This window comes from Mus pahari, chromosome 2 (genome assembly GCF_900095145.1).
Source record: "Mus pahari chromosome 2, PAHARI_EIJ_v1.1, whole genome shotgun sequence".
Classification (NCBI taxonomy): domain Eukaryota; kingdom Metazoa; phylum Chordata; class Mammalia; order Rodentia; family Muridae; genus Mus; species Mus pahari.
The window spans coordinates 143,617,512-143,641,909 of record NC_034591.1 but is presented as its reverse complement, the minus strand read 5'-3'; the positions used below and the strand labels follow the sequence as shown (position 1 = coordinate 143,641,909).

Below are 24,398 nucleotides of genomic sequence, written 5' to 3'. Positions count from 1 at the left end.
TTTCCACTTGGTTGATTTCAGCCCTAAGTTTGATTATTTCCTGCCTTCTACTCCTCTTGGGTGAATTTGCTTCCTTTAGTTCTAGGGCTTCTAGGTGTTCTGTCAGGTTACTAGTATGTGCTCTCTCTAGTTTCTTTTTGGAGGCACTCAGGGCTATGAATTTTCCTCTTAGGACTGCCTTCATTATGCCCCATAAGTTTGGGTATGTTGTGGCTTCATTTTCATTAAACTCTAAAAAGTCTTTAATTTCTTTATTTCATCCTTGACCAAGTTGTCATCGAGAAGAGTGTTGTTCAGTTTCCACGTGAGTGTTGGCTTTCTTTTGTTTATGCTGTTATTGAAGATCAACCTTAGTCCGTGGTGATCTGATAGAATGCATGGGATAATTTCAATATTTTTGTATCTTTGGAGGCCTGTTTTGTAACCAATTATATGGTCAATTTTGGAGGAGGTACCTTGGTTTTCACTCCTACCAAATCTTACTGCACATAGCAGGAAGAAGCCAGACTGGGCACCAGTGCTTCTCTTGAATTGTCTCCATCCCTTCTTTACTTTTGCTTCCCACAGAGCTTCAGGACGCATTTCAGCGAGAGCTTCTGTCCTGTGGGATACGAATCACCCTCCTCCACAGCCCACACTGGCTGCGTTTTTTTAAGTATTATAATCATCAATACTTATTAGTCATGCAGGTTAGTGGGTTTCACAGTGACATCTCCATGCATTTGGAGATGTCCTTGCTCATCCTCTTCCACAACCTTTCCTGGGCTCATCTAGTAGATTCAGGTCATTATTTTTCCTTCTATAAGAGAAAGCATACAATGCTAATCTCTTTTTCTGGCTTGTTTTGTTTAACAAAATGTCCCCCCAGTCCCTCCCATTTTCCTGAAGATGACATGATTTCATTCTTCTTTATGGCTGAATAATATTCCATTGTCCATACGCACCACCTTTTCTTGCCCACTCTTGTGGTGATGGATGCTTAAGTTGACTCCATATATTGGTGGTTGTGAGCAGAGCTACAGTAAGTGTGGCTATCTCTGTGTCTTATTTCATGTCCTTCTGATAAACACTCCAGAGTGGCATACCTGGTGTGGTGCATATGTTAATACTCTTTTTAGCTTCTTTGGAATCCTCCACGTTGTTTACCTGTGACTGCACTAATTCACATTCTCAGCATCTGCGTTAACAGCCCTTCTCCTCCACAGCTTCTCTAGCATTTGGGCTGTTTGTGTTTTCTTTTTGGCGGTTCTGACTGGAATGGAGTGGAATCTCAGTGTAAATATGATTTGCATTTCCCTGGTGGCTACAGACACTGAATGCTGTTCATGTTCACTGACCATAAGTTTCGCCACATCTTACACACTTTACTCGCCCATTTTGTGATTTAGTTGTTTGCTCTTCTTTTTTCCTTTTCTCATTATATCTATATTCTGTATCTCAATGCTCTGTTCCATGATTAGCTGCAAAAGATGACCCCTACTGAGTAGTTAGTGTTTTCCCTTCTGAGTGTAGAATGTTCCCACAGTCACCCACCTCTGAAAGCAACTGCTCCCTAGTTGATTTGACTTTCCTCATGAAGAGTAGTGGCCGGTGGCTGCCTCTAACCCACCATCTTGAATTGCTAAACAGCTGGCATTACTTCTCATCTCCGTGTTTTTCCTGGCTGTTAAGTCTTCTGTTAAGTCTTCTCTAAGATGTCTACTACCCCAGGACTCTCAGCATACTTCCTAGGGGACTTTTAGCATCACAGTTCTACCAGTCTAATAAAAATGCAGTATCCCCTTCTCTAAAGGCAGGCTCACCATGGGGTCCGTAGGTCTATAGCATCTCTTCAGCCTCTGCAGTCTCACTATAGCTGTGTTATCAGTGTGCTTGAAATTTATAAGGGGGTGGGGGCTGGAGAGATGGTTCAGTAGTAAGAACACCGACTGCTCTTCCAGAGGTCCTGAGTTCAATTCCCAGCAGCCACATGGTGGCTTACAACCATCTACAGTGGCATGTGCTGCCCTATTCTGGTATGCAAGTCTACATGCAGATAGAACACTCGTAAATAAAATAAATAAATATTTTTTTAAAATTTAAAGCATCATTCATTCAGCATGCATTTATGATGCACAGTGGTAAAGATGCAAGTCTTTTTTATATGATACAAATATGAATTCTTAAAATATTCTAAAAACTGTTATGATATAAAATTAAGAATCCACTCCAAATCCACAATCCTGAATCTTCTTTATTTCCCAGTGAAAGGAGTCTTTTCCTTCCAAATTCAAGTGGAGCCAGGCATGGCTCCCGAGGCTCAGCTGCTTGTTTACGCTATTTTACCTAATGAAGAACTTGTTGCTGATGCTCAGAAATTGGAAATCGAGAAGTGTTTTGCCAATAAGGTGGGTGTTTGTGTCTAAGCCTGATCCTTTTGTTCTCTCCTTTATAAGTATGGGCAGAAAAGGAGTACTATCTATTTCTTTTTTTTCCTTTTCTCTCTCTCTCTCTCTCTCTCTCTCTCTCTCTCTCTCTCTCTCTCTCTGTAGCACTGGCTGTCCAGGAACTTAATATTGACCAGGTTGGCCTAGAACTCACAGAGATCCTCCTGCCTCTGCCTTCCAAGTGTTAGGACTAAAGTCACACACCTGGCTTAATATTTATTTTAAAACCACAACACAGGACTCTTAAACATCCCCCCTGAGTGTCTCTCAAGTTAGTGAGAAGAGCCATTCATACCTTAGCAGTCTAATGGCAGTGCCCAGAGGAGGTGGCCACAGGCAGAAGCCTTTTTCATTTAAAAGATTCATGTGGATTTCAAAATCTATTCTACAACAAACTTTAACACACACACACACACACACACACTATTGTCTTTTGTTTTGCCTGGATATATGCCTGTGCACCTTGTGTGTGCTTATAAAGGCTAAAAGAGGACATAGGATCTCCAGGAACTGAAGTCAGATGGTGTGAACAGCCACGTGGGTACTGGGAAATGAACCAAGTCCTCTGGAAAAGCACCTAGTACTCTAGTAGCTTTAGTACTAGTAGCTCTAGTACTCTTAATGCTTAGCCATCTCTCTGGGCCCCATATCAAACTTTTTAATTATTTTTAAATATTTTGATACCAAACTTTGCATTGAAAATGCTTTTTCACCAAGATGGGTCAGTCTCATGTCACCAATTCCTTAGCAAACCTCCATTCCATACACTGCAGGAGAATGTACTACTGTGAGTTTAAAGTTAGCTCCTCAACATAGATAGAAAAGTGTACAGGCCTTTGGCGATCCAATAAGGATTAAAATATAAAAAACTGTCAGTGAGATCTGTTATTTTTAAAGACTCCAAAGCTGTCATGTGAACTCCACTAAGCTATAAATAAGTTTTTCCAAGCAGAATTGGCACTTGTTATCTGATTATTTTTTACTATTCTAGTAGATGGGCTCTGTCAACTTCAGCCACTTTTTTTTCTTCAAAACTATAACTATGAGGATAATGTCTATTTACAGCAAGCAGGCATTTCTATATTCACATTACATAGTCACATATAGTAAGTGTTCAGTGAGCTAAGGAAAAGAGAACATGGATCCCTGCGTAAGTCCTCACTTCCATCTAAGGAGCACTTTTAAAGTTGGGCATTGTGTTCAGAAGCATCATGCTGGTCCCTCTATGAACTTCCTGTTTAGTGAGTCTCCTGTGCCAGCCTCCAGGGTCTTCACTATGAGTTGTGTGTCGTTGTGAGGGGAAATCTTGGGAGATCCACTCCACTCTAGCAATGGGCAGCAGTTCTTAGCCTGGTGAGTTAGTTCATTCACACTCCAGACATGATGCTATCTGACAGCGTATAATTGACAGGAAAAAAATTACTTTCTACTCAGAATCAATGCCTGACTGAAAATAATCTCTCTGATTCTGGAAATCTCTGTGTATCCGCACAAAAATTCTTGATAGAAGCCAAACTCCATTCAAAGCTATGTTCACTTCCGATCAAACATCCTTTCACTTAACCGTTGACCTAAGGTGGAAGAAAGCACTAACACTAGCTCAAATGAGAATTGGTACACCACTCATGAGAAGTCTGATGGCCTTGCAAGGATTTGATACAGTTACTAATTTACGCCCCTGATCCGATGGTGCAAAGAAGAACCTGGGAGAGTGAAGAAAGACTGGGGTCAGACAGGGACGTGTCTCTTCAATCCAGCATTTTGTTTTCTGTCTTTTATCAGACAGAGAAAAACTGTTTTCTATTTTAAAACATCTTTCCTTTAAGACAGTGTGTACACATTAAATATGTATTAGTTTAAATGGTTTTTCTGGCAGCTAGCCCCGTGAATGCCTGTTGGCATATAGTTGAAAGGCAAAGGAGAGGAAAAAGGTCAGGCATGGTGGAGCATCAGAAGGAGCCTGGGTTACACAATGAGTTCAAAGCCAAGCTGGGATATGTGCAAGGTCCTGTCTCAAATTAATTTAAAAATAAGCCAAATGATAAAAAAGAAAACTGGTTTTCAGTGCAGAGCTGAAAGTCGCTCTGTCCCTGCAATGAAGAGCTGACAGGTTGTAGCTTTAATCTCCCACTACTGTGGAGTCACAGACCCCCACATGAGTTGATTTTCCATATGGCTGAGGTGGAATAAAAATGGCATATGGGGCTGGAGAGAGGGATCAGTGTTTAAGAACACTGACTGCTCTTCCAAAGGTCCTGAGTTCAAATCCCAGCAACCACATGGTGGCTCACAACCACCTATAATGAGATCTAATGCCCTCTTCTGAAAACAGCTACAGTGTACTTAAATATAGCAATAAATAAATCTTTTTTTTAAGTGGCATATGAAGTTCTGTGTCTCCCTCCTTAAGAGTGTTTCCACTACCATACCAGATTCTATTTTAGTGGGATCAAAAGCAACCTGCTTTCTGCCAGCTACAGAAAGAGAAAGAAAAATCAAGTAAATCAGTGCCACATTTCCAGGTCATTCTGAGGATGTTGAATGGGGAGTTCCTAGGAAAATAACCCTGCTCTAAAATGGCAAAAGAGAAAGAAAGTTTAAAAAACAAAAACAAAAACCAAACAAAAACAAAAACAAAAAACCTTCAGCATTGGCTGGAGGAGAGTGTCGAGACTATAATTAATACTCTTTTTTTTTTCTAAGATACTGCTATAATCATGTGCTCTTTGCAGGTAAATTTGAGTTTCCCATCAGCACAGAGTCTGCCAGCCTCTAACACCCACCTGAAGGTCAAAGCCACGCCTCTGTCCCTCTGTGCCCTCACTGCGGTAGACCAGAGTGTGCTGCTACTGAAGCCCGAAGCCAAGCTCTCACCTCAGTCAGTAAGTCCCACTGCAGTCTTGAGTATCAAAAGATGCTGACATGCCCAGACCATTTTTTTGTAAACCATAACCACAAAGGACAAGATCCTCACAGAGATGAGCGTGACGTCACCCCTCACAGTCACTGACCAGAATACTTTACAGACTCGTCTCATTCTATCCTGGTGTTTCTTAACAAGTGAATAATAATTTGGGGTCTGTCTTATCACTTCACTTTACGAATGGTAACACGCAAATAGGATGTGTTAATTTTGCTACAATACGTTTTAGAGAAGTTAAATTTCGTCTGGTCCAGTTGCTAACTGGCCACAACTCAAGGTGATTGTGTAAGATGCCAGGTCTTTTGTGCTTGCCCTGGAATCAGACACTTACTAGACTCAAGAGTGGACAAGAACAGTTTCTTCTCAAACATGTCTTTAAAATGCCTTCGTGTTTCCAGAGAAGCGTCCTCATTTACAGGCTTCAAGGATGCTTCACGGGTTTTCTGGTTATCCTCTGCATCTCGCCTCCAGGTCCAGCCCTGTAGAGACAAATGGATCAGAAGTGACCTGGTTGTCTCTGAGTACCCATTATCCATCCTTTCTCCCTGCACCATGAACCTGAACACTGCCAGCCACTAACTCTGGTCTTCATATCCTTCTACTTTTGGATCAACTTTACCAATTGAGCTACACCTCCAATCTCCTATCTCTTCAAGAATTATATTTTCCCATGAGGGCTAGAAACTTTGACATTCTGTCTCTTTCTGTGACTCCCTGCTTCATCCCTTACATAATACACATGGCAAAGATAACTAAAACCGTGGTGATTTAAATTCCACATCAAATGTTGCCACATTAAAATTCTTTAAGCAGTAGAACAAGAAACAGTTTCCCTTTGTTCTCCTCCAATCCACAGATCTACAATTTGCTGCCAAGAAAGACTGTCCAGACTGCCTTCTTTGGTGCCCCAGCGTATGCAGACAGTGAGAACTGCATCAGCGTAGAAGACATCACTCACAATGGGATCGTGTACACGCCAAAGCACTCTCTGGGTGATGATGACGCACACAGCATTTTCCAGGTAAGCCCTCCTGAAACACAGCAGAGCTGAGTTCTAAGTCTGTGTTAAGATGCAAAACTCCAATGCTCGTAAGCACCACAACCTAACCCTTCCCTTTCTCTAATAAAATGATAAATAAGAGAAAAGAGCCTCAGAGGCAGGGGTTAATTTGTACACAAACATATCTACCAGGATGATTTCCTGGGCATCTTAAGTAGCAAGTGGCTATACATATATATATATATATATATATATATATATATATATATATATATATATATTATCTTGGCCAAATGCACATCTGACAGAGGATATAAATATATATATATATGTGTGTGTGTGTGTGTGTATTAGAGATTAATATGTCATTAATATATAAGTCATTAATATATAAGATAATATAAGTCACTCTCGGCAGCCATAATATAAGCCATTTGCACGGTAAATTCTTTAAATGTTTTAAAGCATCTGTGTACACATTGTTGGTTTATCATATCCCTCTGGTAACATCCCACACTTCTTCTCCTCGCCCTCCCAATTTCCATGAGCCGCTTTGTCCCCCTAGACTGCTTCACTCCTACTTTCATTAATATACACAGGCAGGACTTTATATATCCATATAAAGTCTAGGAACCACAAATGAGAGAAAACAAAGAATCATTAAAAATGTGGTAAATTTTATTTCTCAGACTGGTTTAACTCACTTCATATGATTATCTCTAGTTGCATATATCTTCCTGTAGATGACATGACTTCATTTTTCTTTATAACTGAAAAAACTCACATACGTACTTGTATATATGATATATATGATACATGCTGTGTGTGTGTATGTGTGTGTGTGTATCACTTTCCCTATCCATAACTCTATTTTTAGACACCTAAGTTGGTTCTATCAGTTAGCTATTGCAAACAGTGATTTCATAAAAACTGAAATGCGAGTGACTCTGTGATGGTCTGACTTGCAGTACTTTGGGTAAAGGGATAATACAGTCATATGGAATATTTACCTCCTTTTAGGTTCTTGAAAATCCTCCACATTTCCATAGTGGCTGGACTAGTCTACACTGCTGCCAGCACGATTTAAGTGATTTCTTTTGTTCATTTCTTTGTCAGTATTTGCTGTTATGATTTTTTTCCTTAATGATTGCTACTCTGACTGGACTAATACAGACTCTCAACATGGCTTTGATTTATATTTTTCTAATAGTTAAGGAAGTCAAACATGTCTCATGTGTTTATTGACCACCTATATTTCATCTTTTGAGAATGATCTATCTGTTCATTTTATTAACCTGTTTTCTTATTGGGTTGATTTCTTGCTGTTTAGGGATTTTTTTGAGTTTTTTTCTTTGTATATTATAGGTAGTAATCCTCTGTCAGATGTGCATTTGGCCAAGATTCTCCCCTTCTGTAGACAATTCCTTCAAAAATCAATTCACTGGTTTCTTTGCTTTGTAAAGTTTTTTTAACTTCACAAGGTCCTATCTTTCGATGCTTGGTCTTATTAATAAAGTCCACTTAAGAAGAATCAGTCTGTTTTCAAAGTATATTTTTAAGATTAACTACAGCTAAGCAGAGCTATGATACTAAAGTATATCCAAGTGGTGAATTAAATTTTATCCTATCACAATAGGCTAAAACTCTTTGTTTTGCCTTAAAAACATATATAAGTCTTTCTCTAGAGATCCGCAGCTTAACAGAGAACAATTTAAATTACCTCTCTGCAACTTTCCAAAATCATAGCTGTTTAATCTTTCTTTCATGATTTCTTTCTTCCTATTTCACACAACAAGTGCCACTCACAGCTGTGCCCCACCCAGAGTCCTGCCATTTCCCACACGCTGGGAGATAAGACATTGAGGGGTGTTTATTTGTGACTACCATTGAAAGTGAACTTTGAGAACAGGTGACTTGAGGGTTCAGGTGATCGCAGTGTGGGTACTTGGAAGCAGATCTCAGTGACAATAAACTGAAAAGGAAAAGAGAGGAAGAAAATCCACAGAGGGTGAGTACAGAAACTCGAGAAAGGGGTAACCAACGCAACCTACGGTTTCAAGAGAAAAGGCAGGGAAAGAACAAACCCCCTCAACATTAAGTCCATAAGTTCAGTCTGTCCATGCACCCATTTGCACAAACACATAGGCGCTGGGATTTTGTAAGGAAAAGAAAAATAACATAAGACAAAAAGGAGAGAGAGAGAGAGAGAGAGAGAGAGAGGAAAGAAAGAAAGAAAGAAAGAAAGAAAGAAAGAAAGAAAGAAAGAAAGAAAGAAAGAAAGAAAGAAAGAAGAAAGGCCATTACGGAGGCATTAGGCATAGGAGACTATCTCAGTTCGTGTTTTACTGATGTGAACAGACACCATGACCAAGGCAACTCTTATAAGGACAACATTTAATTGGGGCTGGCTTACAAGTTCAGAGGTTCAGTCCATTGTCATCAAGGTGGGAGCATGGCAGTATCTAGGCAGGCATGGTGCAGGCAGAGCTGAGAGTTCTACATCTTCATCTGAAGGCTACTAACAGAAAACTGACTTCCAGGCAGCTAGCATCAGAGTCTTATAACCCACACCCACAGTGACACACCTACCAACAAGGCCACACCTGCAGTGACACACCTACTCCAACAGTGCCACTCCCTGTGCTGAGCACATAAAAGCCATCACAGAGACAGTATTTTAAAGTAGGGACAGAAGAAATAGACTTGAATCCCATCTCACACTCATTAGCCCCATGAGCTTGCCGTTCTGGGACAACGTTATAGCTTGTCCCCATTCAATACAGAATCTTTACATTGATCCTCGGAACCATGTGTCCTACAGTAATGAAATCACAGCATGAACCCAAAAACAGATGGCAGTCTCAAGACTGGGCTTCCTAACACCTTTAACATGTAATGTTTTTCCAGTCTATAGGATTAAATATTTTTACCAACTCCAAAATCCACAAGCCACGCTTTTGTCAAGAGTTTCAACGCTATGGGCCGATGGTAGGAGGTAAGAATGTGGTTTGTTTGTCTTCTAGAATAATAGGAGCCAAAAAAAAAAAAAAAAAAAAAAAAAAAAAAAGATGCTTTTCTTGATTAGGGCGGATGTTTAAAGAGCATTTTTATACATACTGAATCTTAGGCTCCTCACAGCTCCTGTGCCAATGTATTCACAAGTCACATCTGCCAAACATGGGCGTAATTACTGTTTCTCTCTGTATGGCCTCTCCTCTCCCAGACTTCTTTCTTCTTCGATTCCCTCTCCTCTCTCCTTTCCCTTGTCCAAACTGGCCTTTTTATCCTAGACGTCAATCATCTTGCTTCTTCATCTTTCCCCTGTCCTCTGTAGACACCACATCTAAGTCAGTCATGCCAGCATCCGAGGCTTCCATCTGAGTTGGGGTGGGGGAGAATGGCACACATTTCAGAGGCTGAGCTTCACGTTGCTTTCCTAGGCTTTTCCCATGTCACACTCACACGGAAGCTACCTGTGAGTGCATTTCTTTGCTCTCTCTGAGTCTTGCCTCAAAAGACCTCTTTATCCTAATTTCATGGTGTTTTATTCTATAATTATGCTTACAATTTGCCTGATTATGGTAAGCATACTCCTGAAAGAGACACTCTACTCTAGAGGGGCCTTTTGATAACTTCTGAAGTGTCTTCCCATTGTAGTGAATACATTTGCACAGCCACTGCCCTGGAATTTTCTCCCCATCCCTGGCTTCCCATCAACCAATAACCACCTTAAGTTTCACATGATCATGAAATCTCCTGATCAGGTTACAGCTGATCCCAGTGGTGTATAACAGACTTAGAACCTCTTTTCAAATGCAACCTTGGCATGTACCTGTATCACATAATTATGAATATAAAATGTTCAATGAGAGTGAATCACAAAGAAATTTATTTAAAAACAATTCCTTGGTATGCCTACGCATTTGCCATTTACTAAAGATGAAAGCAAATTTGCATACTCATACGATAAATGTGCTTGTCTATATGCATAAAGAATTAAGTTTTAGATGTATATTGGATACTTAAGGATCTGAAGTATCTTCAGTGTTTCTCAGCCTTGATTGATATGTTGACTTTATACTCATCAATGCTGAGGGTGACATGTCACATAAATACACAGTAAAAAACAGTAGATGCATGTTTACGGCCATTTCAGATATCATTGGACATTCTACGCCAATGCCACGCTAAAACTCATATGTTTTTGTCAAACTCAAGTTAAGGACTCAAACAACAGAAGTTTTTTAAACTCAGACATTCTAAGTGATACAACCTAAAGATAGACTAGTTTGATACCTTTGTGATAGAAAGAAAATATTAAAACTCCTTACTGTTGCTTCTATTAGAGAAGAAACCTTTATACAGAGAACAAAATGGCTATAGTTCATAGCACACAACAGCCTGGAATCTGAGTCAGGCTGTATCAAGGGCAGTGTGAAGTACACATGTTGCATGCTTAGGTCCAAGGCTACAGAGAAATGGACAATGCACACTGAGAGTACACCTGAGGTTCATTTCATCTTTGATTGTGGATCGGTTTTAAGTCAGATTTCTGAACTCTTGTTCCAGCTAACTTCCTTGTTCTTTGGTGTTCACTGCCAGTGCCCGTGGGAGACATAGCTATCATTTCAGGGGAAGAGCCATCCTAAAGAAAACTATATTTGCCTTATTTATAAAGAACAATATACCCATCTCTATTCAATGAAGCAGTAGAACAAATGTATAAAATACATAAACTATTAAAAATATAAAAAAGAAATTTTGGGGTAGATAAATGACCCTCTTCTACATCCATCCAAAATCAGTTAGGAGAATGGGGCTTATCAATTGTGTCTTCTCATGACAGCAGGGGCGGCGCCTCAAGCCTTATCTGTGGCTGCAGTCCCAGGAGCCAGCTTCAGAACAATGAGCGCGCCGATGATGTCGATGGCGTTGGACTACTCGGAGGAAAATAGTCAGGTGGTGGAAGTAAGAGAGACAGTGCGGAAGTACTTCCCCGAGACCTGGATCTGGGACCTGGTGCCACTGGAGTGAGTTGAGTGTCCCCTGGGATTTAGCATAGGTGAAGGTGTGAGTCCCTGCTCTGGGACTTTGGGTCCTGATCCTTTCTTTCCCTTCTACAATCTCGGAGCAAAAAAAAAAAAATCCTTCTCCCCCTTATGTGTTTCCCAGGCAACAGAAGTAACTGATAATAGGAAGCTGTCTTCTCCCCCAGGGAAAAAGAAAGGGAGCAAGAAAAAGAGAGAGGGGGAAGAAAGAAAATAAAAACAGGAGGGACAGAGAGGGAGGGAGGGCAGAAGAGGGAGGAGAGAACTTCCAGAGACCAACAGAAGCATCAGACCCTTAGATTTAGTCCCATGTTTTCTGTGCTTGGTTTCTGAACTATAGCTTTCTGGTTTGTTTGTTTGTTTGTTTGTTTGTATGTTGTTTTTCCTGTTCTTTGTCCTCCACACCAGTGTATCCGGGGACGGTGAATTGGCGGTAAAGGTCCCCGACACCATCACTGAGTGGAAGGCCAGTGCATTCTGCTTGTCTGGAACCACTGGCCTTGGTCTCTCCTCCACCATCTCCCTTAAAGCCTTCCAGCCCTTCTTCCTGGAGCTCACTCTCCCCTACTCTGTGGTGCGAGGAGAAGCCTTTACCCTCAAAGCCACCGTGCTCAATTACATGTCTCACTGCATTCAGGTAAGGGCACTTCTCTGCAAGTGAATGGAAACCCCAACACCTCTCATTACCTAGGGGTCCTCGGGCCCCTCCTAATGCTATGTGAGATGCGCTTTGACTTTGGAAGCAAACAAGTACTCAGAGAAAACTTCCCTAACAACAAACTACTTTCATTCAGGACTCTGAAATGTTGCTAAATTCGGATATGGTTTCCTGGTGATTACTGTGTGTGTGTGTGTGTGTGTGTGTGTGAGAGAGAGAGAGAGAGAGAGAGAGAGAGAGAGAGAGACTCTGACTCACTGTGCACACAGTCCAGGCTGACCTAAAAACTCCCACCTTCCTGCCTCAACTAGCAGTGTGTGGAATTCTACAGTGTGTAGCCATGCCCAACTAACCTACTTCATATGTAAAGTCTCTCTAAAGAAATGTCTCTTCCTCCGTTCACACAGAACTCCCAGGCATCACACCATTCCTAATAACCCTCCAGTCCCATGTTGCAAGCATCTTAACTTCAAAGTATGTCTGTGATTTACCCCTTCTCCTGGTTCTTTCTGCCTGTCTGGGTTTGGGAACAGATCCGAGTGGACCTACAGATGTCTCCTGATTTCCTGGCAGTCCCCGTGGGGGGCCATGAAAACTCTCATTGCATCTGTGGAAATGAAAGAAAAACCTTGTCCTGGGCTGTGACCCCAAAGTCGCTGGGTGAGTGGCAAAGCTGCCGACTGGTTTCATGCTTTGTGTGGCAATGGTTTGTCCAGGCTCTGATCCCAGCGCATGCATTTCTTCCTCTTGAGTTTACCTGATCAACTAAGCAGGAATCTGTACACTGTGGAGGAGGCTAACACATAACACAGAATAACTGTGGTTCTCTGGATTTTCAAATATGCCTATTCGCTGTATGTGTGCCCCGATGCACGTGTAGAGGTCAGATGACAACTTGTGGGGAGTGGTTGTCTAATTCTACCACATGGGTCCCAGGGATCAAGCCCCAGGGTGTCAGGCTCAGCCGCTGAGTTATCTCACTGGCCTGGGCATTACCATTTAAAGTCATCAAAATTTTATCTCCCAGGGGAGGTGAACTTCACAGCTACTGCAGAAGCCTTGCAGTCCCCAGAATTGTGTGGCAATACGTTGACAGAAGTATCAGCCCTTGTACACAAGGACACTGTGGTGAAGCCCGTAATAGTTGAGGTGTGTGAGTACTGACACTAACATTTGACATCGTGTTTATGATCTGGGTGACTGTATCACATTTCCAAGTTTGTGTATAGGCCTACAGTGACTGGTCTGGGGCCTTTTTTTATTTCTATGTGATGTGTCTCGTATGTGACGTGTTTTTTTACTTGCATGTGACATACCATTTTACCTTTTTTTTTTTTTTTAACTTTCAATGCTAAGCCTGAAGGAATTGAGAAGGAACAAACATACAACACACTGTTATGCCCACAACAAGGTAAGTGTGACAAAACAAAATTCTCAGGTTAAGCCATGAAGTAGAATTTCTAACTGTGGAAAAAAGCCATCTCTGGGTTATGGATTACTCTAAAGAAAAAAATAAAAACTTGTATGCTCTTTCCATGCAAACCTAAAGATATTTCATGGAGAGAAGCCCTTTCTGGGTGAAAATCTCCCAGGGTGGCCTCATTTTCCCCAGGGTAATAAGGATAAGCACTATTGAGGATTATCATTATTGTTGTTATGATCGTCATATTTTAAGGATAAGGAAGAGGCTTGGTGAGAGACGTTGCCAGAATATTCCTGCTTAGTAATGGGAATTAAAACCCTTCACTGGGACAAGATTCCTTCTAATACATCATGTCTGTAAAACTCCTCCTCAAGCTCTGTTGAGGATGTAGAAGGATCTGTGTGGCACTGGTCTGCTGCACTGTTACATGAATAATTTAAATCCATACTTGTGCTTTGATTGACAGTAGCTCTAGGGCACCGTCACAGATGCCAAAACAGTATTTGACTGACACTGTATGTGTGATCGTATAAAAATCTCCATCTAAAAAGCCGTGCACCATCTAGAATGTTCCTTAAGGTGAGGCTTTGTCTACAAGTCTGTTCCCTGTAGAGATGCCTTCCAACTCACAAACCCATCACATATTGGAATAGTAGGAGTCAAAATGCGTTTACCACACCTAGTAAGATGAGTCTACTGGCCAGCAGACCTGAGGGATCTATCTCCCTGTCTCTGCCTCCCCAGAGCTGAGATTACAAATGTACACTACCATGCCTGGCTTTTTCCCATCATGGGATCTGAGTACCAAACTCAGGACCTCGGGGCGAACATTCTCCTGACTAAGCTACCTTCCCAGCCCTAGGCCCATGCTTTAATAGCAGCTAGGTCCCAGATCCACACATCATTGGTACACATCTCCTTTCTGGGCTCAGACTCCTGCGTTGAGCCTCAGCTGCACTTACAGGCTTGCAGGTCTAACTGTTACCTCGGAAGCACCCTGCTGGCAGAGGGGAGCTTCGATAGCCCCACAGCCTGTGCTACCTCATACTGTGGTAATTTCAGTCTTTTACATGTCAAGTATAAAAAAAAAAAAAACTTGAATCTGCCTTCATCACGTTATTTCTCTTGTACTCAACCCCAATCCATTCACAAATCTAGTTGACTCCACTATCAAGTTAGATCAGCATTTACCCACTGCTTGCCCTATCTTCCTCTGCTGTAGTTCTTTCTCTGGCTGGACTATGTAAACGACTTCCTAACTGAGCTGCATGTGGTGGTACAGTCTTGAAACTCCAGCCATCAGTAAGTAGAGGCAGGAACATCACAAGTTTGAGGCCAACCTAAACTAGACATTAAGAGCACATCTCAAAAAAAAAAAAAAAAAAGTGAATTCAGTAATTTCCTAACTGACCTCCTGATCATCCCCTCACCCCCCTACAGAAAGATGGTTCCCTTCAAGAACGTGCCAAATCCATCGGAAAATGCCCTTTCTTCACTCACTCCTTTCATGGCTTTCCTATCCTCCACAGAGCTAGAACCCTTAACGTCACTCATCCTCAAGCCCTCCCAACCCCTTTAGGGTGCTCTGACTGTGCCAGCCACAACAGCCTTCTCCTTCAGCTTGGAATGCATTGATCCTGCTTCAGTCTCTGAAGTCTTTTTACGTTTGGCTCACTTCTCCTGGAAGTATCTTTCCAACAATATCTATAAATCTTCCTCCCTGACTTACTTACTGATGGTCTCTGAACACAAATGACGTTATCAATAAGTCTTTCCATAGTGAGTGACCTCCCTCCCCAGCCTCCCAGTTCCTGATTGCCGACACAGCCCATAAACAGCCTCTCTTAATTTTTCTCCAGTACCCACCACTGTCGTTATCGCTAAATATGTCGTTACTTGTTTACCGAACCCTTCCTGTAGGAGTAAATAATCTGAAAAATCAGGAAAATAGTTTTGAAAGCTGCCACTCACAACACTTGAGAGGGAACTAATACATACCACACACTTAATACATATTCGTGGGATGAATGCCTGTGTAAAATGTTAACAACCTCGGGAATTGCAGCTAGGGAGATGGCTCAGTAGGCAAAGCATTTGCTGTGAAAGTATGAGGATCTGAATTTGGATCCCCAGTCCTCGTGTAAAAGCTGAGCAAGACAGTGTACACCCATAACCCCAGTCAACACTAGGGGACCGAGGAACAGGGCAGGAGAACCCCAGAGGACTCTACACACACACACACACACACACACACACACACACACGGAATTAATATAATCCATGAGAGAGAGGAAGTCCTCTGTAAGGAAGAAAATCATCAGTAAGAATTTTGCTGTAAAACAAATGGTGGCTTTGGGAGAAACTGAATTACATCAAGAAATTGCCTATGGACCAAGAGATATGAAAATGTTGCATCTAATGATAAGGAAAAATATTTCACAAACATAGAACATTTCTCTCACTACACCCCTCCCCCATACGCACTGTAATTGTCTAATGCCTTCTTCCATTAGATACTGAGTTACAAGATAATTGGTCACTGGAGCTTCCACCCAATGTGGTTGAAGGATCTGCCAGGGCTACACATTCCGTTCTGGGTAAGTCCCTTGGTCCACCAAGCTATAGCAGCTGTTTCTCGATTGTAATATGACTAATGATGCCACTGAACACCAGGTGTTAGACTGAGAAAAGGAGCAGCAAGTTCAGGGCTACCCTGTGCATGAGTGAGTCAATGGGCCGAACTGATGCTGTACGCAGCGGTGTGCTTTGGTCAACTCTGACAGCTGAGAAGGGCTGTGTTCTCATCTCCCAGAGATCCGTGGACTGACCGTGTATCCTAGAGGATATGGAAATCATAATTCCCTTTTCCCAGACATCACGGCCCATCAGAAAAGATGTTGTCTCTTGCCATTCAGTTTCTTTCCTGCTTGCTGTGTGACCTGGAGCCATCTGTTTTTCTCATTTCTAGTGTAACTTTTTTGTCTTTCCTTCTAGTCATAACATGGTCTCTTGGTTATATTTTCTTACTACAATACAAGCCATCTCTATATCTCTTTATATTTCTCTATATTCCACAGGTGATATACTAGGCTCTGCCATGCAAAACCTCCAGAATCTTCTCCAGATGCCCTATGGCTGTGGGGAGCAAAACATGGTCCTTTTTGTCCCTAACATCTATGTTCTGAACTATCTGAATGAGACACAGCAGCTGACAGAGGCAATCAAGTCCAAAGCCATTAACTACCTCATCAGTGGTAAGCAACTTTACCCACATATCCCAGTGCCTTTTGTTCGGTTAAGATTTGGTCATTATTGTTGCTGTGATTTCCAATCAAATGCCCCTCCTGAGGATAAGGATTCTCAGTAGTGTCCATAACCTTAGTAGCATATGATTAAAACATCTTTACTCAGCGGTTCTTTTATAGGGTTAAGATAAACAAATAATAATTGTCTGCTGTCGCTCCACTTCATACATGACTGACATTCCCTCTCCAGGGTACCAGAGGCAGCTGAACTATCAGCACAGTGATGGCTCATACAGCACATTCGGGAACCATGATGGTAGCAACAGCCCGGGAAATACTTGGTAAGATGAAGCTGTAGCCTCCTGCTCCGCTGATCCAAGGCCGCTTCAGGAGTCTAGAAATGGCTGTGCTCTTGCACCTGGGATCCTTCCCCAGAAGATTGACTCATTATTAAATCTCCAAATATCAACCCTACTGATCCCTACCAACCTTCCTGCTCCGCCAGCACAGCTGATAGCAGTGAAATCAAAGAGGCAGGAAGTGCGGTTGTCCACAGCGATGGGGAAGAGTTCTCATCGCCCTTTGGAGAAGGCAGGGAAAGAGAGGGGATGCAGTTTTGATGGGAGGGTGCTATAACAGTTAAAAAAATATATATATCTATTCTACTAAAGACCAAAGGAATGACACTATCAACTTATACCCCCAAAATGAGCCCCGCTGAACCATGAAGATCAGTGTCCGTAGGCAGTACATAGTGAGCTTTAAAAGTAAGGTTGCCCTGCTGTCTCTATCTCTTTTTCTTTTGGACAGGCTCACTGCGTTTGTGCTCAAGGCCTTCGCTCAAGCTCAGTCGCACATCTTTATAGAGAAGACACACATCACAAATGCTTTCAACTGGCTCTCCATGAAACAAAAGGAGAATGGTTGTTTCCAACAGTCTGGATCCCTGCTCAACAACGCGATGAAGGTGAGGCCCTGCTTCTCCGCTAGAGTCTCAAGCTTGCCATCTGTAGGAAGTGAGGCTTCTGTAAGAGTTCTCTGGTCCATCAGGCTGGAGAGATGAGTCTGCACTTAAGAGTGGTTGGTGCTATTGTGGAGGACCTGTTTGGTTCCCAGCATCCTTCTCTAGCGATCACAACCACTTGTAACTACAGCTCCAGCTGGCCCAATGCCCCCCTCTTCTGGCATCAGTGGGTACTGAACTCATGCACAAACCCACACATAGATGCACACATATACACATGATTTTAAAATCTTAAAGAAAAAGAAGAGTTCTTCAGTCCTGATGACATAACTCGGAGGGTCTAATGCTTTAAAAAACAGACTTAGCAGACTGACCAGCGCATACTGTGGTGTGTGAGAGCTCTCCCTCTGTTCCTTCCAGGGTGGTGTGGATGATGAAGTGACTCTCTCTGCCTACATCACCATTGCTCTGCTGGAGATGCCCCTACCTGTCACAGTAAGGCTATACCCATCCCTATATCTCCTTCACAAAAAAGATTTAGAGGAAACTCTTCCCTGGTTGTAACAGAGTGGCTCTCAACCCGGGGTGAGCCTGGTGGGTAGCTCCTAAGCTTGGTCCAGTAATTCTGAAATTGGCTTTCATCTTCTTTTACAGCACAGTGTTGTTCGCAATGCTCTGTTTTGCCTGGAAACAGCCTGGGCCTCCATCTCACAGAGCCAGGAAAGTCATGTCTATACCAAGGCATTGCTGGCCTATGCCTTTGCCCTGGCAGGAAACAAGGCCAAGAGAAGTGAACTGCTTGAATCCCTAAACAAAGATGCTGTGAAGGAAGGTAGGTGCTTCTACTGCAAAGTATACTTAACTAGATGTCACCAGTGATACAAAGGCAGAGTCCCTCTTGACCAACCTTAACCAGAAAGAGAACAAGAGAAACTTTCATTGATCCAACACCTAAGTGATAGGAACCAGTTTATTGACCTGCACATTACTGATTTTATATAATCCAGCTGCTGGTGCTATACAAGTACTTAAGAGACCCAAAGACTCCCCCTGTGATCATCTGGGAGCTTGGTGTACATCCTTGCTAAAGACCTGCTCGTTGCCAGGCAAGGTGGCTCACTCACAGCTTTAATCCCAGCCTTAAAAAGCAGAAACAGGGGGATCTCTGAGTTCAAGTTCGAGGCCAGCATGGGTCTAGATAGTGAGAGGGTGTCTCAAAACAAACAAACAACAAAAAAAAAAAAGGGGGGGTGCTTGCGACTGTTTAAAGCATTTGTGCATTTCATTTGTGCCAATTCATTAGCTGAGCTGTCATTCATAGGCTAGGTTTTAAAACCATGTTTTAAGCTTAAAATTTCATTCTTTCTGTTTGAAAGAGGATTCACTGTACTGGCAACGCCCTGGGGATGTTCAGAAAATGAAGGCCTTACCTTTATATAAACCGCGGGCCCCTTCTGCCGAAGTGGAGATGACGGCTTATGTGCTCCTTGCTTATCTAACCTCTGAGTCTTCCCGGCCTACACGGGACCTGTCTTCATCAGACCTGTCTACAGCATCCAAGATTGTGAAATGGATCATCAAGCAACAAAACTCCCACGGGGGCTTCTCCTCCACTCAGGTCTGTGGAGAGACCCTACTAAGGAAAGAGAAATCAATTAATCTGTGTATAAACACAGACATATTCTGGGAATTAAATAGCTGAATCATTGATACATCTAACTTACATTTTCTCCATTCCTCCATCACCAAGTCCCACCTAACTCACATATGGTGTGCTTCCCGGTCCTCCTTACACTCCTCTTACCTTCTCACATGGGTCCTCAACATCACCACAGTCAGTTTCCCAAAGTACTGTTTTTACTTAAAAACAAAACTACTTCCATGGAAAAAATTACTTGATTTTTATCCACAGACCAAAGTTCTCTAATATTCTACCTAAGCTATTTCCTGTCCACAGTCGTCACAGGAAATATGCTGTGTAGTCCATATGCTCTTTCTGGATCAGACTTGCTGCCATTTCTGAGACCACCTGAAACATCCCTGCTCCTCCACGAGGATCCTTTTCCCTTCTACATAAATATTTTTCTTTATTCAAGAATTATCTTATTTCTCATTTTTAGTCTTCTTTTTCTCTTAACCTACATTTTCTTCTTCCCCATTTCTAACTTGCAACAAATATTGCAACACGGATTTATAAATTACTGGGGTCGTATTTCTGTATATGTTGTAATGTGTGTAAATGATAAAACGTATTCCTCCTGAAGTGACTAGATTGGGTCCCCATTAGTTCGCAGGCCTGAGCCCTGAAGGGAAGCACTATACATTTGGTGTGGCTTTGCTAGGGCTGCTTTCACTGACATTTCTGCATCTTTCTTTTTCTCAGGATACAGTGGTGGCTCTTCAAGCCCTCTCCAAATATGGAGCTGCCACTTTTACAAGAAGTAAGAAAGAAGTGTCGGTCACCATCGAGTCTTCAGGGACCTTCTCTCGGACTATCCATGTTAACAATGACAATCGCCTGCTGCTGCAGGAAGTCAGGCTGCCAGATCTGCCCGGAAATTACGTCACCAAAGGGTCAGGGTCAGGATGTGTGTACCTCCAGGTGAGGCCTCTGGGGTCCAGAGAATGGGCATGTGGGAGAGGAAATGTTGAGGGTTCCATTTCATTGCACAATCAAAATGGAAATCTGTGTTAAGGGAATAGTTGAGTTACTTAAAAGAGACTGCAAAGTGTTCCAGCACTGAGATAAAGAATTTTGCTGTTGTTTGCAGACATCTCTAAAGTACAACATCCTCCCAGTGGCAGATGGAAAAGCACCCTTCGCTCTGCAAGTCGACACTCTCCCCCTAAACTTTGACAAGGCAGGAGATCATAAAACATTCCAGATTCACATCAACGTAAGGTAAATCCTAAATTGCAACCTGGTCCACTTATAGAACATGTAAAAAAGTGGGGTGAGGGGCGTTAACCTCTGTCAAAGAAATGCATTGTGCAAAGTTATGCTTTTAAAAAAAAAAAAACGGGCTCTTGTATTTGTTAACAAGGACATTTTCTTAACGCTTACTGAAAGGGCTTAGCATTGAGAATATATCTCAGGAGTATACACATATACATTAACATTTACCTTTACACACATACATGCAAATATACATACACACATATTATGTATATTCTATCTGAAAGGGGGAGAAAAAAAATGGTGAGATTTCCAAACGAGTACACAGATGCAGTAGAAAGAAAAGCTGGGTGGTAAGGTTTAGGCTTCTGGCTTCAGTGCATCCTGAGGGATGCTGTAGGAAGGGCTGATCTCTATGTGTTACCTACACAGCTACACTGGAGACCGACCCAGCTCCAACATGGTCATTGTTGATGTGAAGATGGTATCAGGCTTCATACCTATGAAGCCAACGGTGAAAAAGGTAAGCCTAGACCATCAGTAGAAAGAGATCTAATGCTAAACCACTGGTGAAAAGGGCTAGCCTTAAACCATTAGTAGAAAGGGCTAACCTTAAACCATTGGTAGAAAGGGCTAACCTTAAACCATTAGTAGAAAGGGCTCGCCTTAAACCATTGGTAGAAAGGACCAACCTTAAACCATTGGTGGCAATGTCGTACTATTTGTTGACTTAATTGTGTTGATATAGTTTTCACAGAGCTTCCTCCACAAACCTGCCTCTCCAGATTATAGTTCCATCATTTACTATGGTTTATACTGGTTAGAGTGTCTACTTTCTAGCTTCACACCCAATGTACTAGCAAACCATTAGCTATCAGGTATGTGGACACTCTTTCAAAAAATATGTATACACACACACATATATGAATCTCCTCATACATCCCTAGGATGTGTATATATCACATATATGTATCTATACACATACACATGAATAGAAAGGAGTTGATAAGAATCATCATGATGACTAGTATTCCAAAAGAAATAAAAACCATTAGTTTGTATTCTCCATAGAAGCCTTTCTATGATAAATACCTGCAAACTGCTCCTACACAAACCTTCCTCACTCTATCAACAGCTCCAAGACCAGCCTAACATTCAGAGGACTGAAGTGAACACCAACCATGTTCTAATCTACATTGAAAAGGTGAGACGCTGCGACTCTGTGGGGTCTAACAAGACCATGAAGAGCCCTTTAATCCCAGTATTTGAGAGGCAGTGGCAGGCGGATCCCTGTGAGTTCCAGGATAACCTTGTCTACAGAGCGAGCTCCAGGGCAGCCAGGGCTACATAGGGAAACCCTGGAAAACTGTCTCAAAAAACAACAATAACAGTAAAAGACCATCAAGAGTTCAGAGTCAGTCTTGCCGCCACTCCTTTATCACACGCTGGAGTGTGGGTGCCCACACACACACACACACACACACACACACATGTAAGGACAAAATAGCTACAAAGAGAAATGGGGCCAGGACTGAGCAGCAAAGCTCCATTTCTGGCACTTGACCACTCACAGAAGTTTTGCACATCGTCTTTTGTTAGCTATGTTATGCAGATGGAAGTATGTCCGGCTGTGAAGTGGGAGGCAGCGCACTCATGTAGCTTGATGTATCTTAACAAGCTGGCGACTGATGACTAAGTTAACCGTTGAGTCCATTTCTCTCCTCTCATCTCTGCAGCTAACCAATCAAACCCTCGGTTTCTCCTTCGCGGTGGAACAAGACATCCCAATAAAGAACTTAAAGCCAGCCCCCGTAAAAGTCTATGATTATTATGAGACAGGTGAGTGGAATCCAAGCACACTGAGCTTTGATAGGAGACACTGCCTACTTTAATAAAAAGGTTACCTTAAACAAAACACCGCAACTTTTCACCGGGGAAAAAAGTGAGCCTATGGTCACTTATAATTATGTTTCTGTATATTGACCTCTTTGGAGCACCTTAAACAAGCCTTAGGGCCATTCTGATGAAGACATCATGGAAAAAACGGTCATAAGTTCTAAAATTTCCCTTTAGAGTGGCTTGCCCAGAGCTGGATTATTCTAGAAAGGTAGAACAGCAATATTTTTTTAAGATCACATCTTGCTATGGACATGTGACATAAAACCTACCATTTGATCTATTTTTTTATGTGCTGTAGATAATCTCCCCAGTGGGGTTGGGGGGCAACAGTATATATAGTAGGAAACTCTTCCCTTTAGCTCCAACTCTGAACTTGATTATACTATGCTAACAGTGTTAACGATGGCTCCTCCTTATCTGAGCACAGACAGTGAGCACACAGTCAGAGCAAGTCTGGCGTCTGCTCCTCGCTTCTGCGCCTCAGTCCTGGGTCTCTTAGGCTCCACCCCCAATCAAAATAACTTAGTCTAGCCTGTATTTTCAGGGTTTTTCCCACAATTAACCACTTTCTGCATTTCACTTCTGTGTTCTAGATGAATTCACCGTTGAAGAATACAGTGCCCCTTTCAGTGATGGTACAGTATACTCGAATCTAATGCCAACTTAAAGAAAGCAAATGCGTACCTGCTTGAGTCTCCATACTAGACTGCTTTTATAGTTTAATGTTTTGTATTATTAATTGGACTGTATCAGATACACTGTAGAATTTATACTGTAGAAAAACAAATGCTAGTGAAATATCATTACTGGTATGGGAGTAATTGGTTTTTAATTAAATTTGTGAATTTGACAGATGTATCTGAGAGAGAACATGAAGTTGGATAGAGAGGAAGGTGGAAAGGACCTGGGGGGAGTTAGAGAGGAGGAAGAATATGGCCAAAATACATAAAATTCTTCAAATTAAGAAATATGTATATATAATTTGTGAGACATAAAAATTAAATCATCTAATGTTTACTTTCTATACACACACATTTTTCTAAGACACTTAAATGTACACTGGATACATTCAATGTCACTGCAATTAGCCACACAGCACAGCACGGGAGGTCTCATACATAAGACATTCCTTTAGGTTGATTGACAGGGTCGCTCTTTCACAACCAATCATTTTCAACAATACCTTTGGTTTTCATTTTTAAACTTTGAAGAAAATCTGAGAACTGTTTCATTGTTAAAGACAGTTAAAATTAAAGATTTATAATTGAATATTAAAATTAGTTCTTTCGGTAGGTGTGCAACTTCCCTTGATATTTCTAACTGTTCTTCTATTTAGGCTCTGAACAAGGAAATGCTTAAAAGTAGGAATCTATAAATTTCCTCAGAAGGACTCCTCCACACATGAAGAACCAAGAAGAAAGACAGCGAGATAAATGGAAGGGAATTAAAAACCCATAAAATTTATATGTTGAATAAAGTTATGACATTTGCATCTGTGGGGTTTTTTTTTCCTTTTTGTACTTTTATCTTTATATTTATTTTCTGAAATAAGGTTTTTATTCTCTGTGGCACTTTTAACAATACCTAAAGAAGTTGTAAAAGAGAGACACTGGGAAATTTAAAAAAAAAAAAGTTTGTTAGCCCGCAAGGACATGGGGAAAATGAACCTCTGTTTTCTAACATTGGAAAATGGCCCCAATGTTCATCAATAAGGCCAATGGTGGTCACTCAAACTGTGACATGATCATGCCAGGGTGCTGCTGCACAATATTAGATAGTGCACACAATCTATAATCTCACCTGCCTACGGTTGTTCTTCAATAAACTAAAAAAGTTCCAGATGAAGAAAGAAAGAAAGATGGTGTCAGAAGTGAGGGAGACACAGTTGGCCTTTTCTTTTCCAATTTACTCTTAAA

At 41.8% G+C, this 24,398-nt stretch overlaps 1 protein-coding gene across 2 annotated transcripts in view; it reads left to right on the top strand.

Annotated features, from left to right (window-relative positions):
* The window catches only part of LOC110316359 (pregnancy zone protein), a 45,886-nt gene extending 21,912 nt beyond the window's left edge, over positions 1-23,974 (top strand). The window contains exons 14-36 of one of the 2 annotated variants that reach the window (XM_029534871.1): positions 2,245-2,387; positions 5,159-5,308; positions 6,206-6,370; positions 9,257-9,344; positions 11,199-11,379; positions 11,806-12,034; positions 12,589-12,715; positions 13,083-13,204; positions 13,412-13,466; positions 15,992-16,075; positions 16,556-16,732; positions 16,974-17,064; positions 17,534-17,690; positions 18,108-18,182; positions 18,342-18,519; positions 19,064-19,305; positions 20,071-20,289; positions 20,459-20,589; positions 21,016-21,106; positions 21,719-21,787; positions 22,320-22,422; positions 23,076-23,117; positions 23,819-23,974. In XM_029534871.1, the coding sequence (XP_029390731.1) occupies positions 2,245-2,387; positions 5,159-5,308; positions 6,206-6,370; positions 9,257-9,344; positions 11,199-11,379; positions 11,806-12,034; positions 12,589-12,715; positions 13,083-13,204; positions 13,412-13,466; positions 15,992-16,075; positions 16,556-16,732; positions 16,974-17,064; positions 17,534-17,690; positions 18,108-18,182; positions 18,342-18,519; positions 19,064-19,305; positions 20,071-20,289; positions 20,459-20,589; positions 21,016-21,106; positions 21,719-21,787; positions 22,320-22,422; positions 23,076-23,117; positions 23,819-23,841 (2,942 nt within the window). In that variant the 3' untranslated portion in view covers positions 23,842-23,974. Of the gene's footprint in view, positions 1-2,244; positions 2,388-5,158; positions 5,309-6,205; positions 6,371-9,256; positions 9,345-11,195; positions 11,380-11,805; positions 12,035-12,588; positions 12,716-13,082; positions 13,205-13,411; positions 13,467-15,991; positions 16,076-16,555; positions 16,733-16,973; positions 17,065-17,533; positions 17,691-18,107; positions 18,183-18,341; positions 18,520-19,063; positions 19,306-20,070; positions 20,290-20,458; positions 20,590-21,015; positions 21,107-21,718; positions 21,788-22,319; positions 22,423-23,075; positions 23,118-23,818 lie in introns of both variants that reach the window. The other variant, XM_029534870.1, reaches the window with a different exon arrangement.
* Positions 23,975-24,398: the final 424 nt, after the last annotated feature.